The sequence below is a fragment of the Sinocyclocheilus rhinocerous genome, unplaced genomic scaffold (genome assembly GCF_001515625.1).
Source record: "Sinocyclocheilus rhinocerous isolate Xijiao unplaced genomic scaffold, SAMN03320098_v1.1 scaffold137, whole genome shotgun sequence".
NCBI classification, from domain to species: Eukaryota; Metazoa; Chordata; class Actinopteri; order Cypriniformes; family Cyprinidae; genus Sinocyclocheilus; species Sinocyclocheilus rhinocerous.
The window spans coordinates 328,778-350,112 of record NW_015633537.1 but is presented as its reverse complement, the minus strand read 5'-3'; the positions used below and the strand labels follow the sequence as shown (position 1 = coordinate 350,112).

The following is a 21,335-nucleotide window of genomic DNA, read 5'->3' as shown; positions in this document are numbered from 1 at the left end:
CGAAGCCGGACGGACCGCGCCCCCTTGCGCGCTCCCCGATTTGAATATTCATGAGCCACGGTAAATACTATCTTAACAACGATTTCTAGGTGCTTTTTGAATAGTAGGCGTACATTAAAAGCACCGAACTGTATGAATCTAGATTAATGCCCTCTGTGAAATGTGAAAATCTGGCATATGAATATTATATATACGCAAACAAATTTAATGTTATCGTTTTGGTGACGTTTGTTAAGCACCCTTAAGAGTTCTGTCAAAATCATTTTAGCAGCAACGGCTGCTATGTGCTATTAACATTTGTGGCATTCGGGTGTCATGTCAACCTATGCAAGCCTTTGAGTTATGAAGAGATGACAAGTATCGTCTGATATTTTCTTTCCTAACTTTACAGTGATTCTATAGCGCGCAGTGCCCACATAGTGGCGATGAAATCAGCTGAATTTCTTTGCAGGACATCTACAACAGGGATGGGCAACCTGCGGCCCGCTACGTCTTTTAGTACGGTCCGCTGGATCATATTAGACTCGGATGATCAATTTTAAAACATTTGTAAAGTAAGTCACGGAAAGTTTGCTCTCAGTTTATGATGTTAATACTAACTCCAACCAGGAGAGGTCGCTAGTTCCCGGCCGCTCACCGTATTAGGATGTGCACTGTGCAATGTGAACATTCACTAATATAAACAAAAATGAATGAAAAATTGACAATTTTCCAGTCAAGATGGACTAAGACTAAGATATATTTATGTTATTTAATTAATATAATAATTGATTGATAATAATTGTTTAAATTAATATAATAATTGATACTTTTGACTCATTCCTTTTCTTAAAAATTGTTTAAAGGCTGCAGTGTTTCATAAAAAGGTCTTTTAAAATCTTAAATTGGATTTAAAAAATCCTGCAGATGCCCTGCTATATTATATTACCATTTGGAATAACTATTTTTTTTAAGAAAGCACTTTTTTAACTGTCCTCTTAGGTTGTGTTGAGAATGTGATGTAGGCCACTAATCAAAAATAGGACCTCTGTACATTTGTTTATTGCAAATTTACAGACAATGCATTTGCTTGTTTACATTTGCTTGTTGGGGTAATATTGTTCCCATTTGAATTAGCATAACTACATAAGATTTATAGTTAATAAATTATTTAAAAACAAATTGCATTAATTATACTGTGGTGTCCTTCAATAAAAAGGAAATTGAGTAAAGATGGTGTAAAAGGTGTGTGGAGGTGGATTAGTAATCTGGCACCTTGCTATAAAGTTGCCCAGTTTTTTTTATTTTTATTTTTTTTTTTTATTAACAGAAACCACGTCAGTTCTTTTCAAATAATCAAATTATTTTTTGCGGTAATGTTTAAATAATTCTATGTTCTTTAATAACAAAAAAGTGTTGTTATTTATTTATATTATTATTATTAGTTACAATTGAATTAAGTAAGATTATTTAGTTTAAATCATCCTGCAGATCCCTTAGAAGTTTGCTGAGGCACTCTTGAATTTTTGTGAATATACTATAAAATAGTCATACAAATACTCTCAAGTCTCCTGATTGGCTGCATTATTGCTCTTTATTGCACAGAACATTGCTTAGAAATGTAACGATGGCACTAAAGGGAAATGTATTACCATAGTGCATACCTAAGCAATAATCACTTTCACATTTTTCATGTGTCTGCTGAACTCAAGTCTCACGTTCACTTCCAAAGAATATTTTAGGGCCCTTTTTATTTAAAAATGACAATGTGTGGTGTGTATTGCATTTAAATTATTTAACAGTTTGTAAACATTATTTTACAGTCTGTATCCTTCATGAAAATAACATGTAACAGATTACTTCGAGCTGGGTGGTCTTCTCACAGCATGCTGCCATGTTTCTTTTAGATAAAAATGGCGAGTTCATGACAGAGATTTTATACCAAGTCACTCAAGCTGAATGTTTACAGAAACCATTTATGGGTTATAAGAAAACAGACACTAAGCCTTAAAATATACCACTTGAAAATAAAAATAAAAATACACATAAACACTCACAAATGCACACACCCACACACATTCATCCAGAAGAACTCGAGGCCACCACAACTATGACTGTGAAGAGCAGTGTCACACTTCTGTAAACGATTTAATAGTGAATGCATTTGAAACACTTTTCAATTTGTTGTTAATGGATATATCTAAATCCAGTAATTGCAGTGCAAACACATATGATTTATTGCTACCTATCTGCATATTTTGGGTATTGGGTAACTTGTTAAACTAATTCTATGATGTCTCAGACATACCATGTGACATTCTTGAACAGTAGGGGAGTGACACAAGCGTAGTGCAGATTATGAATGGAAATGAGACCAGAGGGACTGATGAAGCCTCATTGAAGTCAACTGCAGACTGTATTAGAAACAGCTTCATGCATGTAGAGCAGCTGGAGAAACAGAAACGGCCACGGTTGTGATAACAGGGATCGTTTGCCTTACATAATATACAGTAGCCATGTTGTACTTGAGATATCAAGGGAAATCTTTCTGAGATGTAAATGTAGAAACGAGTTAATTGTGAAGTGCAGAGAGAGAGTTGAAGTTCAGGGTAAACTGAGAGTAGATATAGAATGAGAGAATGTGAACTGGCAGCGCTGAGCAGAGGTTTGACACGAAGAAGATGGTTGTATTAGGTTCGGCAACCTTTCAGCTGTTAGTTTTGTCACTCAAACAGATCGCAGAATGTGCAGATTAAATACCATTGAAAAAAAGCCAATAAACAAACACGCTAAATGAAAGAGGGGGCAATTTTAATGTAATGACTCTAAACTGTTCTCTTTTCTGTATTCATAATTCTTATCTTTTCCAGTAGTGTTTTGAAAGAGTTGATATTTCTAACAGGATATTTTTACTGTTTGCATTACTTGTCTGTGTTTTCTGCATGCTGCGATTTGCCTAACAATTTGTGTTGATAGAGAACAAATACATGAACTACCAGGCCAATTTTGTCTGAAATGTAAGTTACCCAAAATTAATTGCTTGTTTATGGAACTGTTGTATAAATCAATATCAGAGATTCTCTTATTAAGGGAGATAGCATCCTTCAAAACTGTATCACTGAATTAAGCATAATGGTTCATCTGAATCACATACACCTAAATGAATAACATAATGGTGCTTGTGTGATTTAATCCATGTCTTATAACAGTCACTCACAATGTGCATTCATTACACCTGTAAGTTACACACTACTGTTTAACAGTTTGGGGTCACTGTTTTATTTTATTTTTTTAATGAAATTAATATTGGTTAATCTTGGTTAATAATGGTTAATAATGGCATTAAATCAATCAAAAATGACAGAAATTTTTTTGCCATCACAGTAAAAAAAATTGCATTTTAAAATATTAAAATAGAAAACATTTGCTTTAAATTGTAATATTTCAAATGATTTCTGTTTTTGCTATATATTTGATCAAATAAATGCAGCATTGATGAGCATAAGAGACTTCTTGATTCTAATATAGATATTAATACAGCTCATACATATTAAAAGTTAAGACATACTCAAGACTATATATTATTTTGCACATAGATTTGTTAAAAACTTCTTTTATCCAAAAGACTTTCAACTGTTTACATTTTCTTTGCAATGATTTGTATCGTGAAAAGCGCTGTACAAATAAACTTGACTTGACTTGACTTGACTTGAATAAAAATATGTGTGACTGGCACTAATGTCACAGCGCTCTCTCAAAAACCAAGTAAATTGATTACACTAGGATGATTTGTATTATTTAAAAAAAAAAAATCTGCCACAGTGGACTGTGTAGCCTTAAGTACTTCCAAAAATGGACATTCTGCGATTTCACAGTGTTAACGTTTTGGTCAAGAGCATAGGGGTAATTAGATCTCAAAACTGTAAATGTCTTGTGATCTTCTTCAATCTCACTTGATCCAGCAGAGCTGCTGACTGGAGCTGCTGTTCTGCACAGTAGGATTTTGCTAAGTATGAAAGTGATAGTGCTAGTAGGAAGAAGGGAGATCAAGAGAGAGAGGGGAGGATTAGGAAAGAGACTGCAGAGAACAGCAAGAACTCAATAAAGTGTTGCAGATAGATTGACTGACAGGTGGAACACATTGCACGCTTTACTGACGTACAAGAGGAAAGAGAGCCAGTGAAACGTCTGGGAAGGGGCAGCATACCTCACTGTTGTAGTACATGGCTATTTGGGATGGAAACAAGCAGAGGAATTTTGGAGGGAAAAAGGGAGAGCGAGGGAGGGAGAGAGAGAGCAGAGGAAGGTGGTAGGCATGAGTGAGGGCCGTCAGACTCATTGAGGATCAAGAGAGAGAGAGCACCGATATAAAAATACTCAGTAGCAACTGGCCCTCACACTTGCACCGTGACATCTGATTAACTGCTTGTCGATCTCAGTTGTATGTTGATAACGAGCAACAGACAGTTTGACTCAAATCTCAGTCCTGTGCAGATGGGAAAGAGACAGTGAGAGAGAAACTGACTGTTTCCAAGACGTCCTGAAAGACCTGCAGCGTTGGACAATGACTGTGAGTCAAAAATTGCTCTTATGGAAAATTCTCCATTTCATAACAACACACATTAACAAGTACCTACTTGTTACTAGAAATGAATAAATAATAAAATAATATATATAAGAATAACATATATATGTAGGATTCATCAGGATTAAACCTGAAATGCTATGCGATTGAAAGCCACCATATATAATTGTTAATATGCAACAAATGAAATCATTCATTGATGATTTCACTAATGGTGTGTGAATGGCAGTTTTACAGAAGTAAATCATGACTAAATAACATTTCAGGTTTTATCCTGCTAAATCCATTAAAGCTGTGTTATACACCTGTGGTTAATATCAAGCGTTCCAGCCGTGCTCCACAGCACATACTGCACATATCCATTGCAGGTCACTAACCCTTCAAAATCAGTTTGAGATACATAAGTGAAAAGGGTTGTCATTGCAATTAAATAAGGATGGTTGAGTTTAACATTATATATGTACAATACTGGTCAAAAGTTACTGATTAAGATTTGTAATGTTTTGCTCACCAAGGATGCATTTATTTGATCAAAAATAAAAAAAAATATAACATTTCAGGTTTTATCCTGCTAAATCCATTAAAGCTGTGTTATACACCTGTGGTTAATATCAAGCGTTCCAGCCGTGCTCCACAGCACATACTGCACATATCCATTGCAGGTCACTAACCCTTCAAAATCAGTTTGAGATACATAAGTGAAAAGGGTTGTCATTGCAATTAAATAAGGATGGTTGAGTTTAACATTATATATGTACAATACTGGTCAAAACTTACTGATTAAGATTTGTAATGTTTTGCTCACCAAGGATGCATTTATTTGATCAAAAATACAAAAAAAAAAAAAAAATCAATAATGTTGTGGATTATTATTGCAACTTAAAAGAACTGGTTTTAAAATGCAATTTACACCTGTGATGGCAAAGCTGAAATTTCAGCAGTCATTACTCCAGTCTTTAGTGTCATGATATTTTGAAAATACTCTAATATGCTGATTTGGTGCTGAAGAAACATTTCTTTTATTATCAATGTTGCAGACAGTTTTTGCTGCTTAGTATTTTTGTGGAAACTGTGATATACATTCAAAAGTCTGGGTTAAGTAAGATTTAAAAAAAAAATGTAAATAAGGACATTAAATTTATCAAAAGTGACAGTAAAGACATTCAGAATGTTATTTAAGATTTCTGTTTCAAATAAATTATTTTCTTTTGAAGTTTCAATTAATCAAAGAATCCTAAGAAAACAGTAAAAAACTGTTATCAGCTTTGATAATAATAAGAACCAGTATTATTAATTGAGTATCAATAATAATTGATAAAAACGGAGCACCAAATCTGCTTATAAGAACAATTTCAAAAGGATTATGTGAAACTGAAGTCTGGAGTAATGGATGCTGAAAATTCAGCTTTGAATCACAGGAATAAAATATTAATTTAAAATATTCAACTAGAAAACAGTTATTTTAAATTGTAATATTATTTCACAATATTATTGGTAAGCATAAGAGACTAAAAAATCATAGATAGATAGATAGACAGACAGACAGACAGAGACAGACAGACAGACAGACAGACAGACAGATAGATAGACAGACAGACAGACAGACAGACAGACAGACAGATAGATAGATAGATAGATAGATAGAGACAGACAGACAGACAGACAGACAGATAGATAGATAGATAGATAGATAGATGATAGATTGAGACAGAGACAGAGGCAGACAGACAGACAGACAGATAGATGATAGATAGATAGAGACAGAGACAGACAGACAGACAGCCAGACAGACAGACAGATAGATAGATAGATAGAGACAGACAGACAGACAGACAGATAGATAGAGACAGACAGACAGACAGACAGACAGAGACAGACAGACAGACACACAGACAGACAGACAGAGAGATAGATTATGTAAAACACACTTGTAATATACACCCAAGCTATTTCAGGGCCATCAAGGTGTTAATGGGCTTATTTATTGTTTGACCATTCTCTGTCTGCCATGAAAGTGAAGGCTGGCAAAAGAACTGACAGATGGGAAGTTCAGCTATTATTATTACACGGCTCTCTGGAATACATGGATGCGATTTAATTGCAGAATTCTGGATTTTTGTCTAACTGACCATTGTCTCAAGCAACCAATTTATCTTTTCTTTAATTTAATGCCCATTTATTTATTTGGCAAGCAACCATATAATAAGGAGGATAATGCACAGCCAGCCAATTATTATTACAAAGTACTGTATATACAATTTTGGTTATCTGTTGATATTAGAGATCAGTGTAGGTAGATATTGGGTATTTAATTGTGCTTGTTGATGTACACAATTTTTCCATTTAGAGTACCTATATTACATGTTACTGTTACATGTAATATTTAGCAAAACATAAAATCAGTATCCATTTTTTATACTGTATATTATAAAGATGCTTTCATTCAACTATAGCATTTAAAATATGATTTGAATAATCAGGCATTTATCGGTTATAACCTTATTTTTAATAATTGTCAACTTTAATGTAATCTTAAAAAGATTACATAAACAAAAGTGGAGGCTTCACACAGCATACTGATTGAAAACCATCATTTCATGATTAAAATGTTGCTGTTGCTTTGTTGTCAGACTGCACCTAGAGAACTGGATGAGCTGTGCTACCTCACGGCTCAGTCCATGACATCACTGGTGACATCAGAGCACTTCAAACTCATCAAAAAGCTGGGAGAGGGCTCGTACGGCAAGGTGATGCTGGCGGTGCATCAGAAGAGAGGTCAGCTGTTCTGTGCTTACCTGTTTTGTTCATGTTGAACTCTAGCCTAATAGCACTGTGACAAACAAGACAGGGTGTACATTTGGTGAACGCGAAGCACTTCTTACTTTAGCAATCTCTCTTAACTTCCAGGAACCCCAATGGCTCTGAAGTTCTTCCCCCGTCGCTCCACCACTCTCCAACATTACATTACATTATATTATATTATATTATAAAAATAGAAAGAGCGATGAGATGACGGAAAGTGTGTGTGTTCTGTATTTAATCTGCTCTTCAGCAGTGCATTAAGTACTACCATTAAACAGCATTAATGTCTCAAGGCTGATGATAGGAGCAGTTGTTTTTGGCAGGAGAGTGAGAACACAGGAGGATATCAGACAACATGTATATAACAGCAATAGCAATGTTATTGGGGAAAAAGGGAAAAAATAAGGTCCCAGAAATTGAAATAAATTGACATATACAAATATCAATAACAATATTAATGAGAAATAATATTATGTATAATAATAATAATAATTATTATTATTATTATAAAATCATTATATATAAAAAAAACAATCTCTCTCTTTTTCTGTATAGGGGGCGGTGAGTGAGGAGTGTTCCCAGCGTGTGATGTCTCAGTTAAGTGGTGCTGTGTCTCATCTCCATTCTCTTGGCTTTGTGCACCGTGACATCAAGCCAGAGAACATCTTCTTGTGTGACTGTGCTTGTCGCTGGGTCAAACTGGGTGACTTTGGCCTGGCTCGAGCACAGGGGACCGAGGTCCGTGCTGTGTGGTACAATTCCCCTTTCTGTGTGCCCGAGGTGGAGTGCGCCAAGAGAGTCAGTGATGCAGAGGAGGAAACGGAGGACATCTGGATGTCTGTGGAGCCCAGTTTGGATACTTGGGCTTTGGGGATCCTCATATACTGCCTGCTGACTAGCTGCTTCCCCTGGGAGGAGACCACTTCTGATGACCCTTCCTACTGCAAATACAGAGACTGGTTAAACCGAATCAAACAGAGAGAGGAGACACAAGACACTGTGAGAGAGGAGAACGAAGCTGAAACTGATGTGGCCTCGCAGTTTGACTCTTTAAGCTCATTCGTTCTCACCTTGCTGAGAAAGCTGCTGAATCCACTGCCCTGGCTTCGCCCCGGGCCTGATGAGATCCTGTCTTACCTCGGGGGACCTTGGTTACTGAAGACAGAGAAAGAGGAGATGAGGAGAGAGCAGGAGGCACAAGTGGAGGCCAAGAAGATGCATGAGAGAGGAGGAGTGGAAGGGGAAACAGAGATATTGGGAAGGAGGGAGAGATAAAGTTTATATACAGATGTACTTTATTTTCAAGATTTTATATAGTGTTTATATTTTGGAATATTACTGTTTTGTTTTTTTTAAATATCAATATAATAGTTTTATTATAAAACTGGAGAAATGGAGAAAATAAATGGATGTGTAAATAGACTACATACAATCAGATGTGAACTTTCTGCAGACACTTGAATAGTGGCCCCAAAAATAGTTTGGACAATCATAGAAGTATGTCATTGCATAAGATAAGAAAGATACTAAAAAGATTTTTTAATTATAACTGAAAAAATGATAATATATAATAAATTATTATTATTACATTATAATTATATATTTTAAAATTATATTTAGAATTATATAAAAACACTGGAAGTTTGGAAGAAGTCTCTTATGCTCACCAAGGCTGCATTTATTCGATCAAAAACAGCAATATTGTTGCCTGAAACATTATTGCAATTTAAAATAACTGTTTTCTATTTTAATACATGCATTTCTATTTTAATACATAAATCTGAATTTTCAGCAGCCATTACTCCAGTATTCAGTGTCACATAATCCTTCAGAAGTCATTCTAATATGCTGATTTGCTGCTCAATAAACATTTCTTATGATAAATGTTGAAAACTGTTGTACTGCTTGTGGAAACAATGACATATTTTTCAGGACTCTGATTTATTTATTTTTTTCTCAGGTGCAACTTATAAGTATTCACTCAACGTGTATAGAGGCAAATAGGTACTGAGGAGGTGTAGATTAATAATGCTCATCAGATGTGGGTGGAATACATAAACCCTGTCTCTACCTCAAGCAGTTGTTTTGATGTACATAGCAACACATACCTGTTTATACATGTTTGAATAAACTTGTTTGTTTTGGTGACTCGTGTACTCTCTTCAGTCTGTTATATAATATGCACTCCTCAAGTTGCACTTATAAGTTGACACCCACATGTGTGTATGTCAGCATTGGTTGACGAACTATACCGACCTCATCATGCATTATAACACTTCAGATGATCCGACCAGAGCAGATACTTTAATTGACAGGCTGGTTGAAATACAGCTCTGCTCCACTCTAAATAGGACAAGAGCAGTGTGAAATGTTAAACAAACACAGGTACAATGGAACGGGTGTCAGGTTAGGGTTGTTCTGGGATTGACCGGATCAGCTCAGATATGTGTAGCCGACTCCAACTTTCCAGTTGTCCATACTGTCGCACCATCAAGACCACCCTGTCTTTTCTGTAACCAGTGTTGGGTAGATTACTTACAAATTGTAGTCTGTTACAAAATACATTTTGAAAATTGCAGTTAGTAATGTAATCTATATCACATTACACATTTTAGGTGTAATCTGATTAGTTTTGGTTACCTTTAGATTACTTTTGACCTAGTTTATAACATTGATTTGAATTGGAAATCTTTTATTGATACAATATTGATATGTAGAAATATAAACAGACAGATAATATGACTAGGAATTGAATAATGGATTCCATTCTTTGTTATTAACAAGAAGTGCATCAAACATTACATTATGTCAGGGCTTCTCAAACTGGGGTTTGTGAAGGAACTGCAGGAGCTTCGTAAGCTGATGAAAAGCTAATAATAAAATCTTAAGAATGTTCAATTAAATAAATAATTTTAAAATAAAACACTAAAAAACTATATTTAATTTGTATACCTGCATGTCACGTGACCATCAAAAAAGTGAAAAAGTGTTGTTCAATTATTTACTTAATTATTAAAATAAGGGGGGACATCATAACGACAAAAAAAGTTTGGGAATCACTGCATTACATGTAAATACAAAATGAAATTAATTTGCCCATTTTTATGTTTTAAAAAGACCAAAGATATAGTAACATATGGTTAATTTCTGTGAAATTATGTGCAGTTGCAAAACACTGGAAGACCTTCCAAAGTTTTTTGTTCTATCAGCTCTGGCCTTCACTATGGGGCCTATGTGAGCCCTTCTGCAGATGGTTTTATAAATAGCCCCAGATCCATCTATTTAGACTGCTGAACACATCAGCACCTTTCTGTGTCCCCTCTTTGCACCCTGTATCTCTCTCCCTGTTCATGTTCTATGCCATCTTGTCTTTCCCTCACACCACCTCTTCATCTCTCTGATGAAACATTGTGATCTGTCCTTCTCTGGTTTGGTACAGGACATTGATTTCGCATATGGGTCAAAGTCAACAGGTCAAATTATGTGTTCCCTCACAGATGCATTAATGCAGTCGACTTTCTCCTCTATAGTTGATGGTATTGAGGTATTCTTATAGTAGATGACAAGGCTGAAAGAATATTGTGTGTTTCGTCAATCAGCGTCACTTTATGCCATCAGCTTCCCAACACAGTTCAGAGATACACAACATCAATATTGTTGCATTTGCATCAATGTTCTGAGCTGCAAAGGAGCTTCATGGTGACAAGGCCAATAAAACAGACAAGACTTTGGAGTGACAAAGAGACCAAACATTATTCTCTTTTAACAAGAGTGGACAATTTTTCATGACACAAGCAATAGAAACCACTGGCGATACAACAAAGTTGAGCAAAGCTCAATTTTATGCAAATGAGCAACAATTAGTCGGCAACCAATATGAGTGCAGATCTGCAACCAAAGTCATTCCTGTTTCTTTGTGTACACTTCCTAGCTGGGAAAAAAAAAGCTTAGGCCAAAACTAAAACTATTACAAGTCATATTTGTTTATTGAAATAAAGCTGAAATAAAATAAAATATTAGATGAAAAACTTAAAAAAACGTTCAAATTACAAATGTTGAAAATATATTTACTTAAAATATGTTTAAGTTGAAGTACTAAAATTACTTAAACTAAATGGAAATAAACTCAATTAAAGCAAAATAGAAATATAAAAAATAATAATACAAATGACAAAAACAAATAATTACTAAGACAAACTAAAATTAAATGAATTAATTCAAAATATTAATGAATAGTACATAAACAATACTAAAATAACACTGGCTTAGGCCAGCATAATTTTATTGTTAAATGTGGTCTAAACTAGTTTTCATTGGTTAGCGCTGTTGGTCTAACATAGCCAAGTCGGTTAAGTGAGAGACAAAGACTTAGAAAAGGTTTTCATTACCACCTCATTTTAATTTCAATTTAATGCAATTTAAAATGCATTCAGTTCTTAATTTAATTCTGAATCTAAGATTTGTATTTTTTGTCTTTTTGAAAAATAAACCATGACCTGGGCACCATCTACAAACACAAGACTTGTTTAAACAACACTTAGGGCTCAGTTTGATATTGCATGTAAATACAATATTAATCTTTTATTAGTTTTATTACTAGTTTCATTCATTTTGCAGCTAGTAAAACTGAATCGCAGACATAAGACAAATGCGCACAATGTCATAAACAGAGATTTGGTGGACAGTACATTCCAGTGGACAGGGATAGACTCCGCAGGGGACAGCTGGATGGAAGGACACAACAACTGATGAGTGGTGGGAGACACATAGAGTGCAATGGATCATGAAAATGACAGGAGAAGAGCTGGACTGTAAGAGCAGAGCCAAGGACAGCAATGCGTTCAGCAGAACCTGCTACAAACCTCAGCAGAATGCAGGGATAATGATTACATTGCACAAACATATCGATATACAGACTGGCTAATCTTGATCAATAGCAGTCAACATATGAAACTGATCGCTTGCATTTACAGCAGCAAAGAGCGATTAATTTTAGCAAAATCAGCAGATTCACAGTCCAATGAAAACAGATCCAAATAAAGCCAAGCCGAGGCAGAATGAACCATTGACGATCCATGAGCAACCCCACAATGGTGTTTCCTTCCTGAATGAATCAGTGATTTTGAACAAATCGGCTGAGTAAATGATTCAATGACTCACTCAGAATACTCAAAAGGGCTTTTCACATTTCGCTTAACCCCGGGTTATCATTGATCTAAACCCGCTTTTAACACCAGGTAAAGATATGTTTTACAGGTACGTAATCACCGTTTTTTTTACACGGGGTTATGAAACCCTGCTCCCGAACAGAGTTAGCACTGCTTTTGCACATTGAGGCGCCAAACTTGTACGGTATGAAATGATGCGGTGTTAAAATGTTACGATTACCCAATCACACGCCTCATATTCATGTGCTTTGGACAGTTTCGGAAAAACAGCATGCTGTGTAAACAGTCGTTTCAGCATTTCACGGGGAAAAAAAATGTCAAATGGTGACGTAACAAAGAGACTGCCCACCAAAAGGTCCATTAAAGAAAAACAGTCTGTAATATATAATACTAGGATGTGCAATGCTAGGGTCATTATGTAAAGAGGTTGCATGCTGCCTTCGTCCAATCAATGATACTTACACTGCAAATATGCAAATGAGACTGTTAACCCGAGGTTTAGGAATCTACAGTGTGAAATGTCATCTTATAAATACCCGGGATTAACTGTTAACCCCAGGAAAATTATGAGCAGTGGTTTAGAATGACCCAAAACTTGTCTCCACCTACTGGCATACAAAGGACATGAAATAACAGTATAAAAATGATATTTACATTTTAAAAACAATATATATTTGTTAGCATGGAATACAGTCTTAGTTATCATCTCAGGGGGAAAAAAACTATTACTTTGCATGTTTAATGCAATTTTGTATTATGCAAATTTGTATATGTAATAGAATGGCACTATGCTAGTATGAACATAGCCCATGATTTGCTACTTTAAATAGCTATTTACAATTAGCATTGGAGGGTCACTCTATAGTCCTGGGTTTTGTAAAGACTTGTTATATACTCGCAGCTACTGTAATATCACAGATTTGGGATGCCTAAACAGATTACCTCTTACTTACTACTATAAACTGTCATTCAGTTCAGTTTATAGATGTCAGTGTAAGAGATACTGTGAGACAGAACCAATTGTAGTATCCAAAAGAGCAAATACAGAGGAGATACATTCCTCCAATAAACAGGTTAGGATATTATACTGTGTTTACGATCTGGCGTGCTTATCTATTTGTGGTCAACTCAAGTACCCACCGTGTTTCCCTCATGCCGCCCCACATGAAGCACATAGAATTCCACCGTTTGGTTGTCAGGTCACTATGTACATGGGTTTGGACTAGCTCAGCTTTGGCTCTCTCCTGCCATGCCTCCATATGTCAAAATGTCATCAGCTCCTCTGGTGCTCAGTTTGTCGACCTAGTTAAACTATCGTCCCATAGCACAGTATGAATATTGGGAAATCATGCAGCCGTGTTGTGTCAACTGCACGATGACTGACCAGATAAGCTAAAGGTCAGTACTGCACCGTCCCAGTGGCATTGCGGGTTTTCCCCAATTAAAATGGATTCTGATCCCTGTGGAGGTGGTGGGCCAAGGATTCAGTATTTGTTTATTTTCAGCAGTGGTAACCTTCCTTATATTTACATGCCAGCCCTAAAACAGAATGTCTAATATGGTCTAATATGTTCTCTGTAAAGATTAACCCCATGACATGAATCTGGCATGACTTTAGGAGCACTACACTCTCTAACAATAGTGAAACTACATTAGGAATTTGTAAATTACTTTAAACTGGCTAACTTGATAGACTGTGAAAATTAATTGCTAATAGGAAAAAATGAATTTTGTAGAAGTGCAGTTTATTCACTGGTGTGCAAGTGTGTCAACTGGTCTATTTTTACCTTGTATAAATATGTTACGATCATTGTAGCTGTAATATTATCAGTTGCTGTACGCATGTCACCACTTTGAATCCAAAATATGTCATTTACATTATTTGTGCAGAGTTTCTGGTGGTGGGTGGTTGGGGGCATCCATCCAAAATTGTATAAAGGATTCATTTGTCAACACACAAACAAATCAAGATCAATTTATATGAGAAGCAAAACTGACAGTCATTTAAATAATATTAAAAAGATTAAGATTGTTTTCAGAAAACCTTAAATTTATAAAATCCCATTTTACTCCAAAAATCTAATACATTTTAGTGTGATTTATGCTTAAAACAACAAAACAAAATGCTGGTGAGGTAAAAAAAAAAAAATGTAATAAATCAAGAAAAGTCATATTATCTTATGTAATTTCATATGGAGGACGAAACCTGCAAAAACAATAAATAAATAAATACACAAATAAATAAATAAATATGCAAATAAATAAATAAATGTCTGTATAAATACACAAATTCTTGTTTAAATACATATAGAAATAATTAAACATGTGATTAAAGTAGGCAAATAAATAAAATAATTTAGTGGACAAATGGAAAATGTTTAAGGAAATGCTAAACTCATCCTATTTATTTTCCTTTGATCACTCATTTATTTCTGAATGTAGTTCCACATTTATTTTTCCTCTGCACAGCATGCTAATGAGAGGGTGTCGACCATGGACTTGGTCGAGGTCATGTCATAGCTGGGGGCGCGGCTTTCTGACGCTGATGAGATTAACCCCTTAGGTATCGAATTTTGGTACCGAACGACGAGACGTTTTTCGATACTCGATGGAATCGAGGCAATTCGGTGGTGCCTAAAAAGTATCAAACTCGATACCCAGCCCTAGCACACACCCTATCTGTGAAGATGGCAGAACAACAGAAAGAAGAGGTCATTGAGAATGTGGTGGAGGCTGACTGAGTCCTAACGTGCGCTCATTGGCGCCCCTTCAGCTGGTGGTGCCCTAGGCGACTGCCTAGCTCGCCTATGCCTAGAAACGGCCCTGCCCTAGATCACAAACAGAGATATGAAAATGTAAAATCTGCTCTCTCTTTCGATACAATGAAAATGCATGTTGATTGTTGGTTGTTCAGAACAGCCAATCAGTGCTCTGTGCTGACCCCTGCTGCCAGATGATATGTACAAACAGCAGTGAATTTAGAAATTAAAATAGCAAATTTCTCTTTTACTAGAAGTTCCTCACAAAAAAATGACATTGTTGAGAAAAAAACCTCTAATTCATTAATATCCGTATTCAAAACACAAAGACCTATGAACGACCTAATAATGCAAGGCTGCCTAACAAGGCCCAAGGCAAAATTATAAGCCCCATAACATTCTCAGTTGTGTCCTCTCCTGACCTAATGCAATGAAAAGAATCAATTAAAAACCGTTTTGTTATATAGTATAAAACCTACAGCAAAACTCTACCCTATTTACAAAGTCTATACACATAAATCCAAAATTTGGATAAAAATGGGAAGAGCGAATGTCTAATAGAGAGAGAGGGAGAGAGAGAGACAGGCGGAGGGATGATGAGGGGAGGGAAGAGAAAGGGAGGGGGAAAGTAAAAGCTAAATGGGAAGAGCGAATGTCTAATAGAGAGAGAGGGAGAGAGAGAGACAGGCGGAGGGATGATGAGGGGAGGGAAGAGAAAGGGAGGGGAAAAGTAAAAGCTAAAGGATTCTGAAAAACACAAGGAGCCGTAGAGGATTGGAAATTTGTAAGTATTCTAAAAACGAATTCTTTTGAGAATATTACATCATTACAATCATCATATAACACATCATCTAGTCATTGCTTTTAACACTCACATAGTAAAACAGCAGAGAATGTGGGTAGTGAATATGTGGGTATCTCTTAATGAGATAAATATGTAAAAAATGGCATTCCTCTTGAAACAACATGCAGCGGTATAAGAAATACACACTTATGAAAAAGAATGCAGAATGTGAGGGTATGCTGTGTGTTGATGCATATGTGCACTATACAGTTGAGTTGTCAGGTTGAATATGTAATGGATCCCGCAGGCAAAACTAGGGAATGCATAGGGGTACATATGTGTTTATGACGAGTGATGGGAATTTATTCATCTGTGTGCATATGTAAGCATATGTGTGTGTGAGGTTGTTGAGTCCACAGAGAGGGGTGGGAATGCACATTCTTTAGTGTGAGCTCATGTCTTGGACACCGAGAAATACAGGCTTAGAGGAAAAGACTTGGGGAGAGAGAAGGAAACAGACAAAGTGGGAAGGATGGAACAGCTGTAACTCATATCTTTAATGAGCGATTGAGAACAGAGAACTCATGTTCTGTGACATCAATAAATGAGAATCTGCATGAGTCACAGGCAAATGGAAATCTAAACAGGTTTCATCCATCTGCAGTTCTGTTTTCTCATGCACTATGTGTTTTAGAATTCATTTGTTTTGTCCAAGTCTTTTGAGGATGTCTATAAATGGATAAATTTTGGAAGTGGTGACTTCCGAAGTTTTAATAGCATGGCCCGTTAAGAAGGAAATCTGCTCTGCAGGCAATCAGATACACTGTGACCGGTCTGATAACTGACAGATTTCTCAAAACAAAATTGCATTTGCAATTGGTCCGAAAGGATGAATGACTCTAGTCAGTTTCGAATAAATGCTGTTCTTTTGAATTTCTTTCCATCAAAGAATCAAAAAAAAAAAAAACAGGTTCCACAAAAATAGTAAGCAGCACAACTGTTAGCACTGATAATAATAAGAAATGTTCCTTGAGCATCAAATACTATGATGCTCAAGATCAAATACTAATAAACTCAGACAGCTCCGTCAGGCCAAAAAAGATGCTTACAGGAAGGGGACAATGTCCCCCTCTCCCCCACACCTGCACCTCAAATCAGTGAAGACGAGGTTCGCCAGGTCTTCCGGAAGCAGAAAAGGACAAAAGCACTAGGCCCAGATTGTGTTACACCAGCCTGTCTGTACGCAATGTAAATAAGAGATTAATTGTGCAGTTTAGAGAGCTTTATTGATTATAAGGAACTTTGTGAGATCGCGATTGCACATATAATTGTCAATTTATATATTGTTATTCCTTATTTACTTGTTCTATAATTTTTTTTTATTATTATTCTTTTATTATCTGTGTTTTTGTTCTGTCGCTGTCACTCTGTTGCACTGTGGAAGCTTCTGTCATGAAAACAAATTCCTCGTATGTGAAAACATACCTGGCAATAAAGCTCATTCTGATTCTGATTCTGATTCTGAAATCAGCATAGAACGATTTCTGAATGATCATGTGATACTGATAACTGGAGTAATGACTGCTGAAAATCCAGCTTTGCCATCACAATAATAAATTCAATTTTAACATATATTAATATAGAAACCAGTTATTTTAAATTGTAATAATGTTTCACAAAATTATAGTGAAAAACGTTTTCACTGAAAAATGCATTTTTTATCAAGTAAATACAGCCTTAACTGTACATAACAGAATTCATATATATATATATATATATATATCTTACTGACCACAAACTTTTGAATGGTACTCTATATCGACTTTATCTCACAATAACCTTTATTTTTTATGCTAAAGTGGAAACCAGCTTCCATTCCATCCACTGTAATTTTGAATACACTGAAAGTTATTTCAGACTTGTTATGATAAAACATACTCATAACCTTTCTTGCTCTCTCCAGGCCCTGAGCTGTGATCAGCCCGCGTGAAGACCCCAAAAGATGGGCAGCTATCCAGTTTCTGTGCTCTTATGCTGTTTTTTCTTTGGTAATTCCATCAAAACAGAAGCCAATTAATTTAATTAATATGAATGAATGATTCTTTTTGAATGCCCAGCCAACAAAACTTTTCTGATATTTTTTCTCACAGTACTTGTTACTGTCCGAGCACAACAAACTGGTAATTCACTGTTTTGTTCACTAATTCAACTGTTTTGTTAAACGATTGTGTGGATTGTGCATAAATGTTAAGTTTAAATATAACATTTTAAAGTAGAAATATTAAATGATTGCAAAAATGTCAAAAAAATGTCAATTGTCAATTTATATATTGTTATTCCTTATTTACTTGTTCTATAATTTTTTTTTATTATTATTCTTTTATTATCTGTGTTTTTGTTCTGTCGCTGTCACTCTGTTGCACTGTGGAAGCTTCTGTCATGAAAACAAATTCCTCGTATGTGAAAACATACCTGGCAATAAAGCTCATTCTGATTCTGATTCTGATTCTGAAATCAGCATAGAACGATTTCTGAATGATCATGTGATACTGATAACTGGAGTAATGACTGCTGAAAATCCAGCTTTGCCATCACAATAATAAATTCAATTTTAACATATATTAATATAGAAACCAGTTATTTTAAATTGTAATAATGTTTCACAAAATTATAGTGAAAAACGTTTTCACTGAAAAATGCATTTTTTATCAAGTAAATACAGCCTTAACTGTACATAACAGAATTCATATATATATATATATATATATATATATATATATATATATATATCTTACTGACCACAAACTTTTGAATGGTACTCTATATCGACTTTATCTCACAATAACCTTTATTTTTTATGCTAAAGTGGAAACCAGCTTCCATTCCATCCACTGTAATTTTGAATACACTGAAAGTTATTTCAGACTTGTTATGATAAAACATACTCATAACCTTTCTTGCTCTCTCCAGGCCCTGAGCTGTGATCAGCCCGCGTGAAGACCCCAAAAGATGGGCAGCTATCCAGTTTCTGTGCTCTTATGCTGTTTTTTCTTTGGTAATTCCATCAAAACAGAAGCCAATTAATTTAATTAATATGAATGAATGATTCTTTTTGAATGCCCAGCCAACAAAACTTTTCTGATATTTTTTCTCACAGTACTTGTTACTGTCCGAGCACAACAAACTGGTAATTCACTGTTTTGTTCACTAATTCAACTGTTTTGTTAAACGATTGTGTGAAAACTTGTGTTTGTATAGGGAGACCAGGCCTAGTTGTCACATGGGGAAGTTGTCACAATAATTATATCTCAGTAACCATAAAGGAGTCATATGGATATTTGAATGCCAGGGACGAGTTTTGATGTGTGTTTTATCTGTTGTCATTTTTTAAATAATATAATTTATTAATCATTTTATAATTGGGTTATAAAATAGTCTATAATACTCTGTACATACACCAGAGAATAGTGTAGAATAGTGATTCTCAATCTCAACCCAACCAGTCCTGGAAAACCTAGATATATTAGTGTGATTTCTAGACACGGAAAAATCATAGAAATGAATAAAAAATGTGGGAAAAATTTATAATGAATATAAATTTCTAGTTATGTCATAAATATTTAATTGGGTAGAAATTGCTATTTGTAAGTCTAAAATAATTTTAAAAGTCCTGTAAATTAGAAGATGAACAACTGACTAGAAAAATCATGTCAATTCATCAGTAATAAAAAGTGTAAATGAGAACATTCAGTTATTGAAAATTCTGGAATTGTGGAATTAATTTAATGTAATTATTTTATTTAATCATTCTAGTCAAATATTATTATAATAAATATAATTTATAATATTTATGATAAAAATGAAAAATGAACAGCAGAAGTATCAGAAATATCTTTGGGGGCAACAGAGTCAGAAAGGATGAGAACCGTTATAGAAAACATCTCTCGTCTATAGAAAATGTATTTCATTACTCATTTTAATTACAAATGAAGAGTTCCAATGCAAAAGCCTCTAAAAGCCATCTTGGTCAAAAATTAGATAACGATACTGAGTGAATGCTCTCCACACAGAGTAGGCTACATGTTCATCAAGTACTTTCACTTCAAATGCGCTAAATCCCAGCCTCAACCCATTCAGAAGTACCAGTACTTACATAGAAACCTATGCATAGTAGCCAGAAAAATATATAATTTTAAAGATAAACGTCAGACGTACTTAGAGGCTTTTGCATCTGAACTCTTCAAATAGTATTTCAAAAAAGGTATGCTTCTCATGTCCTTGTTGGGACAACTTTTCCACTGTACGCCCGGTAAATGAAATGGAGCTTGATTGACCGAATGGAATTCAAGTGTAGTTCAGGCAGACCACTAATCGCTATCCTATCAGCTGACACTCAGCTGATCAATACTCCACCTGCTTCAAATCAACAACCGCATTTAAGACCATTCAAACGCATGCTCTTCAGTCTGTTGCACAGACATTTGCAGCCACCTCCACCCCTTCACCTCCCAGCAACTCAAATTAACAGCCTGGATTCTGTAGAACTAATCTCGTCACTCTCTTTATTTCGTAACTTGTATTTCGGCATATGTGTGTGGCCAAGAAATATTTGGTTATTGTCAGGCTGGGGGATTAGTGCCTTAAGGATGTATCTTAAACTGTCTAGTATGGCCGTGAACCCCTTAAGCCTTAAAGTTTTCGCCAAATTCATGAACTGCCAATAAATGTATTTTCAAAAGTGGTCCTGACTGAACTGTATCTTTTTGTCATAAGGGCAAAAATGTTCAGTAGCTTTATGTAGCCAAGAGTTTAAGTTATGTGTCTCTATACAGACACTGACTTTCAAAAATAAACCCACCCTGAAAAAATATTCACTGGAGTAAAAAGCATGACAACTGGCCCCGGTCTCCTCTACATGTTTGTGGTTTGCTGTGTTTTTCTTTTTCTTGCCAGAACTACATGACACTGATGCCACTGCTTTGCCACCACCAGGTGAGTTTGTACATATGTGAGTACAGCATTTGTATTAACAGTAAGACAATATCAGTCTTGTCTCTGTCCCACAGACTGCAGAGAGGAAGCATACCCCTGCACCAGGATGTACTCTGTTCATCGACCGATGAAGAGATGCATTCATTCACTCTGTCTCTACAGGTGGCTGACACACACACACACACACACACACACACACACACATGTCTGGTCAGCTATCCTTGTAGGGACTCTCCATAGGCGTAATGGTTTTTCTACTGTACAGA

At 35.5% G+C, this 21,335-nt stretch overlaps 2 protein-coding genes and 1 long non-coding RNA gene across 4 annotated transcripts in view; all 3 read left to right on the top strand.

Annotated features, from left to right (window-relative positions):
* The first annotated feature begins 4,093 nt into the window (after positions 1-4,093).
* LOC107744297 (uncharacterized) lies at positions 4,094-7,521 on the top strand. The gene is made up of 3 exons (XR_001640466.1): positions 4,094-4,549; positions 7,195-7,339; positions 7,472-7,521. It is a non-coding gene; the product is annotated as an uncharacterized LOC107744297 (long non-coding RNA).
* Positions 7,522-7,925: 404 nt separating this feature from the next.
* LOC107744295 (serine/threonine-protein kinase SBK2-like) lies at positions 7,926-8,847 on the top strand. Its single transcript, XM_016557856.1, has one exon. The coding sequence runs from the start codon at positions 7,955-7,957 to the stop codon at positions 8,639-8,641; it is 687 nt and encodes a 228-aa protein (XP_016413342.1). The 5' UTR covers positions 7,926-7,954; the 3' UTR covers positions 8,642-8,847.
* A 7,150-nt stretch (positions 8,848-15,997) lies between these two features.
* Positions 15,998-21,335, top strand: part of LOC107744296 (microfibrillar-associated protein 2-like) — a 6,809-nt gene continuing 1,471 nt past the window's right edge. Inside the window, exons 1-5 of one of the 2 annotated variants that reach the window (XM_016557858.1) lie at positions 15,998-16,077; positions 18,041-18,125; positions 18,228-18,257; positions 21,031-21,069; positions 21,144-21,231. In XM_016557858.1, coding sequence (XP_016413344.1) covers positions 18,080-18,125; positions 18,228-18,257; positions 21,031-21,069; positions 21,144-21,231 — 203 coding nt within the window. In that variant the 5' untranslated portion in view covers positions 15,998-16,077; positions 18,041-18,079. Of the gene's footprint in view, positions 16,078-18,040; positions 18,126-18,227; positions 18,258-19,047; positions 19,133-19,234; positions 19,265-21,030; positions 21,070-21,143; positions 21,232-21,335 lie in introns of those variants that run through there. The other variant, XM_016557857.1, reaches the window with a different exon arrangement.

What these genes read in the sequence shown, in the direction of transcription:
- LOC107744295 (XM_016557856.1), top strand. Translation starts at nt 7,955, where the DNA reads ATGTCTCAGTTAAGTGGTGCTGTGTCTCATCTCCATTCTCTTGGCTTT.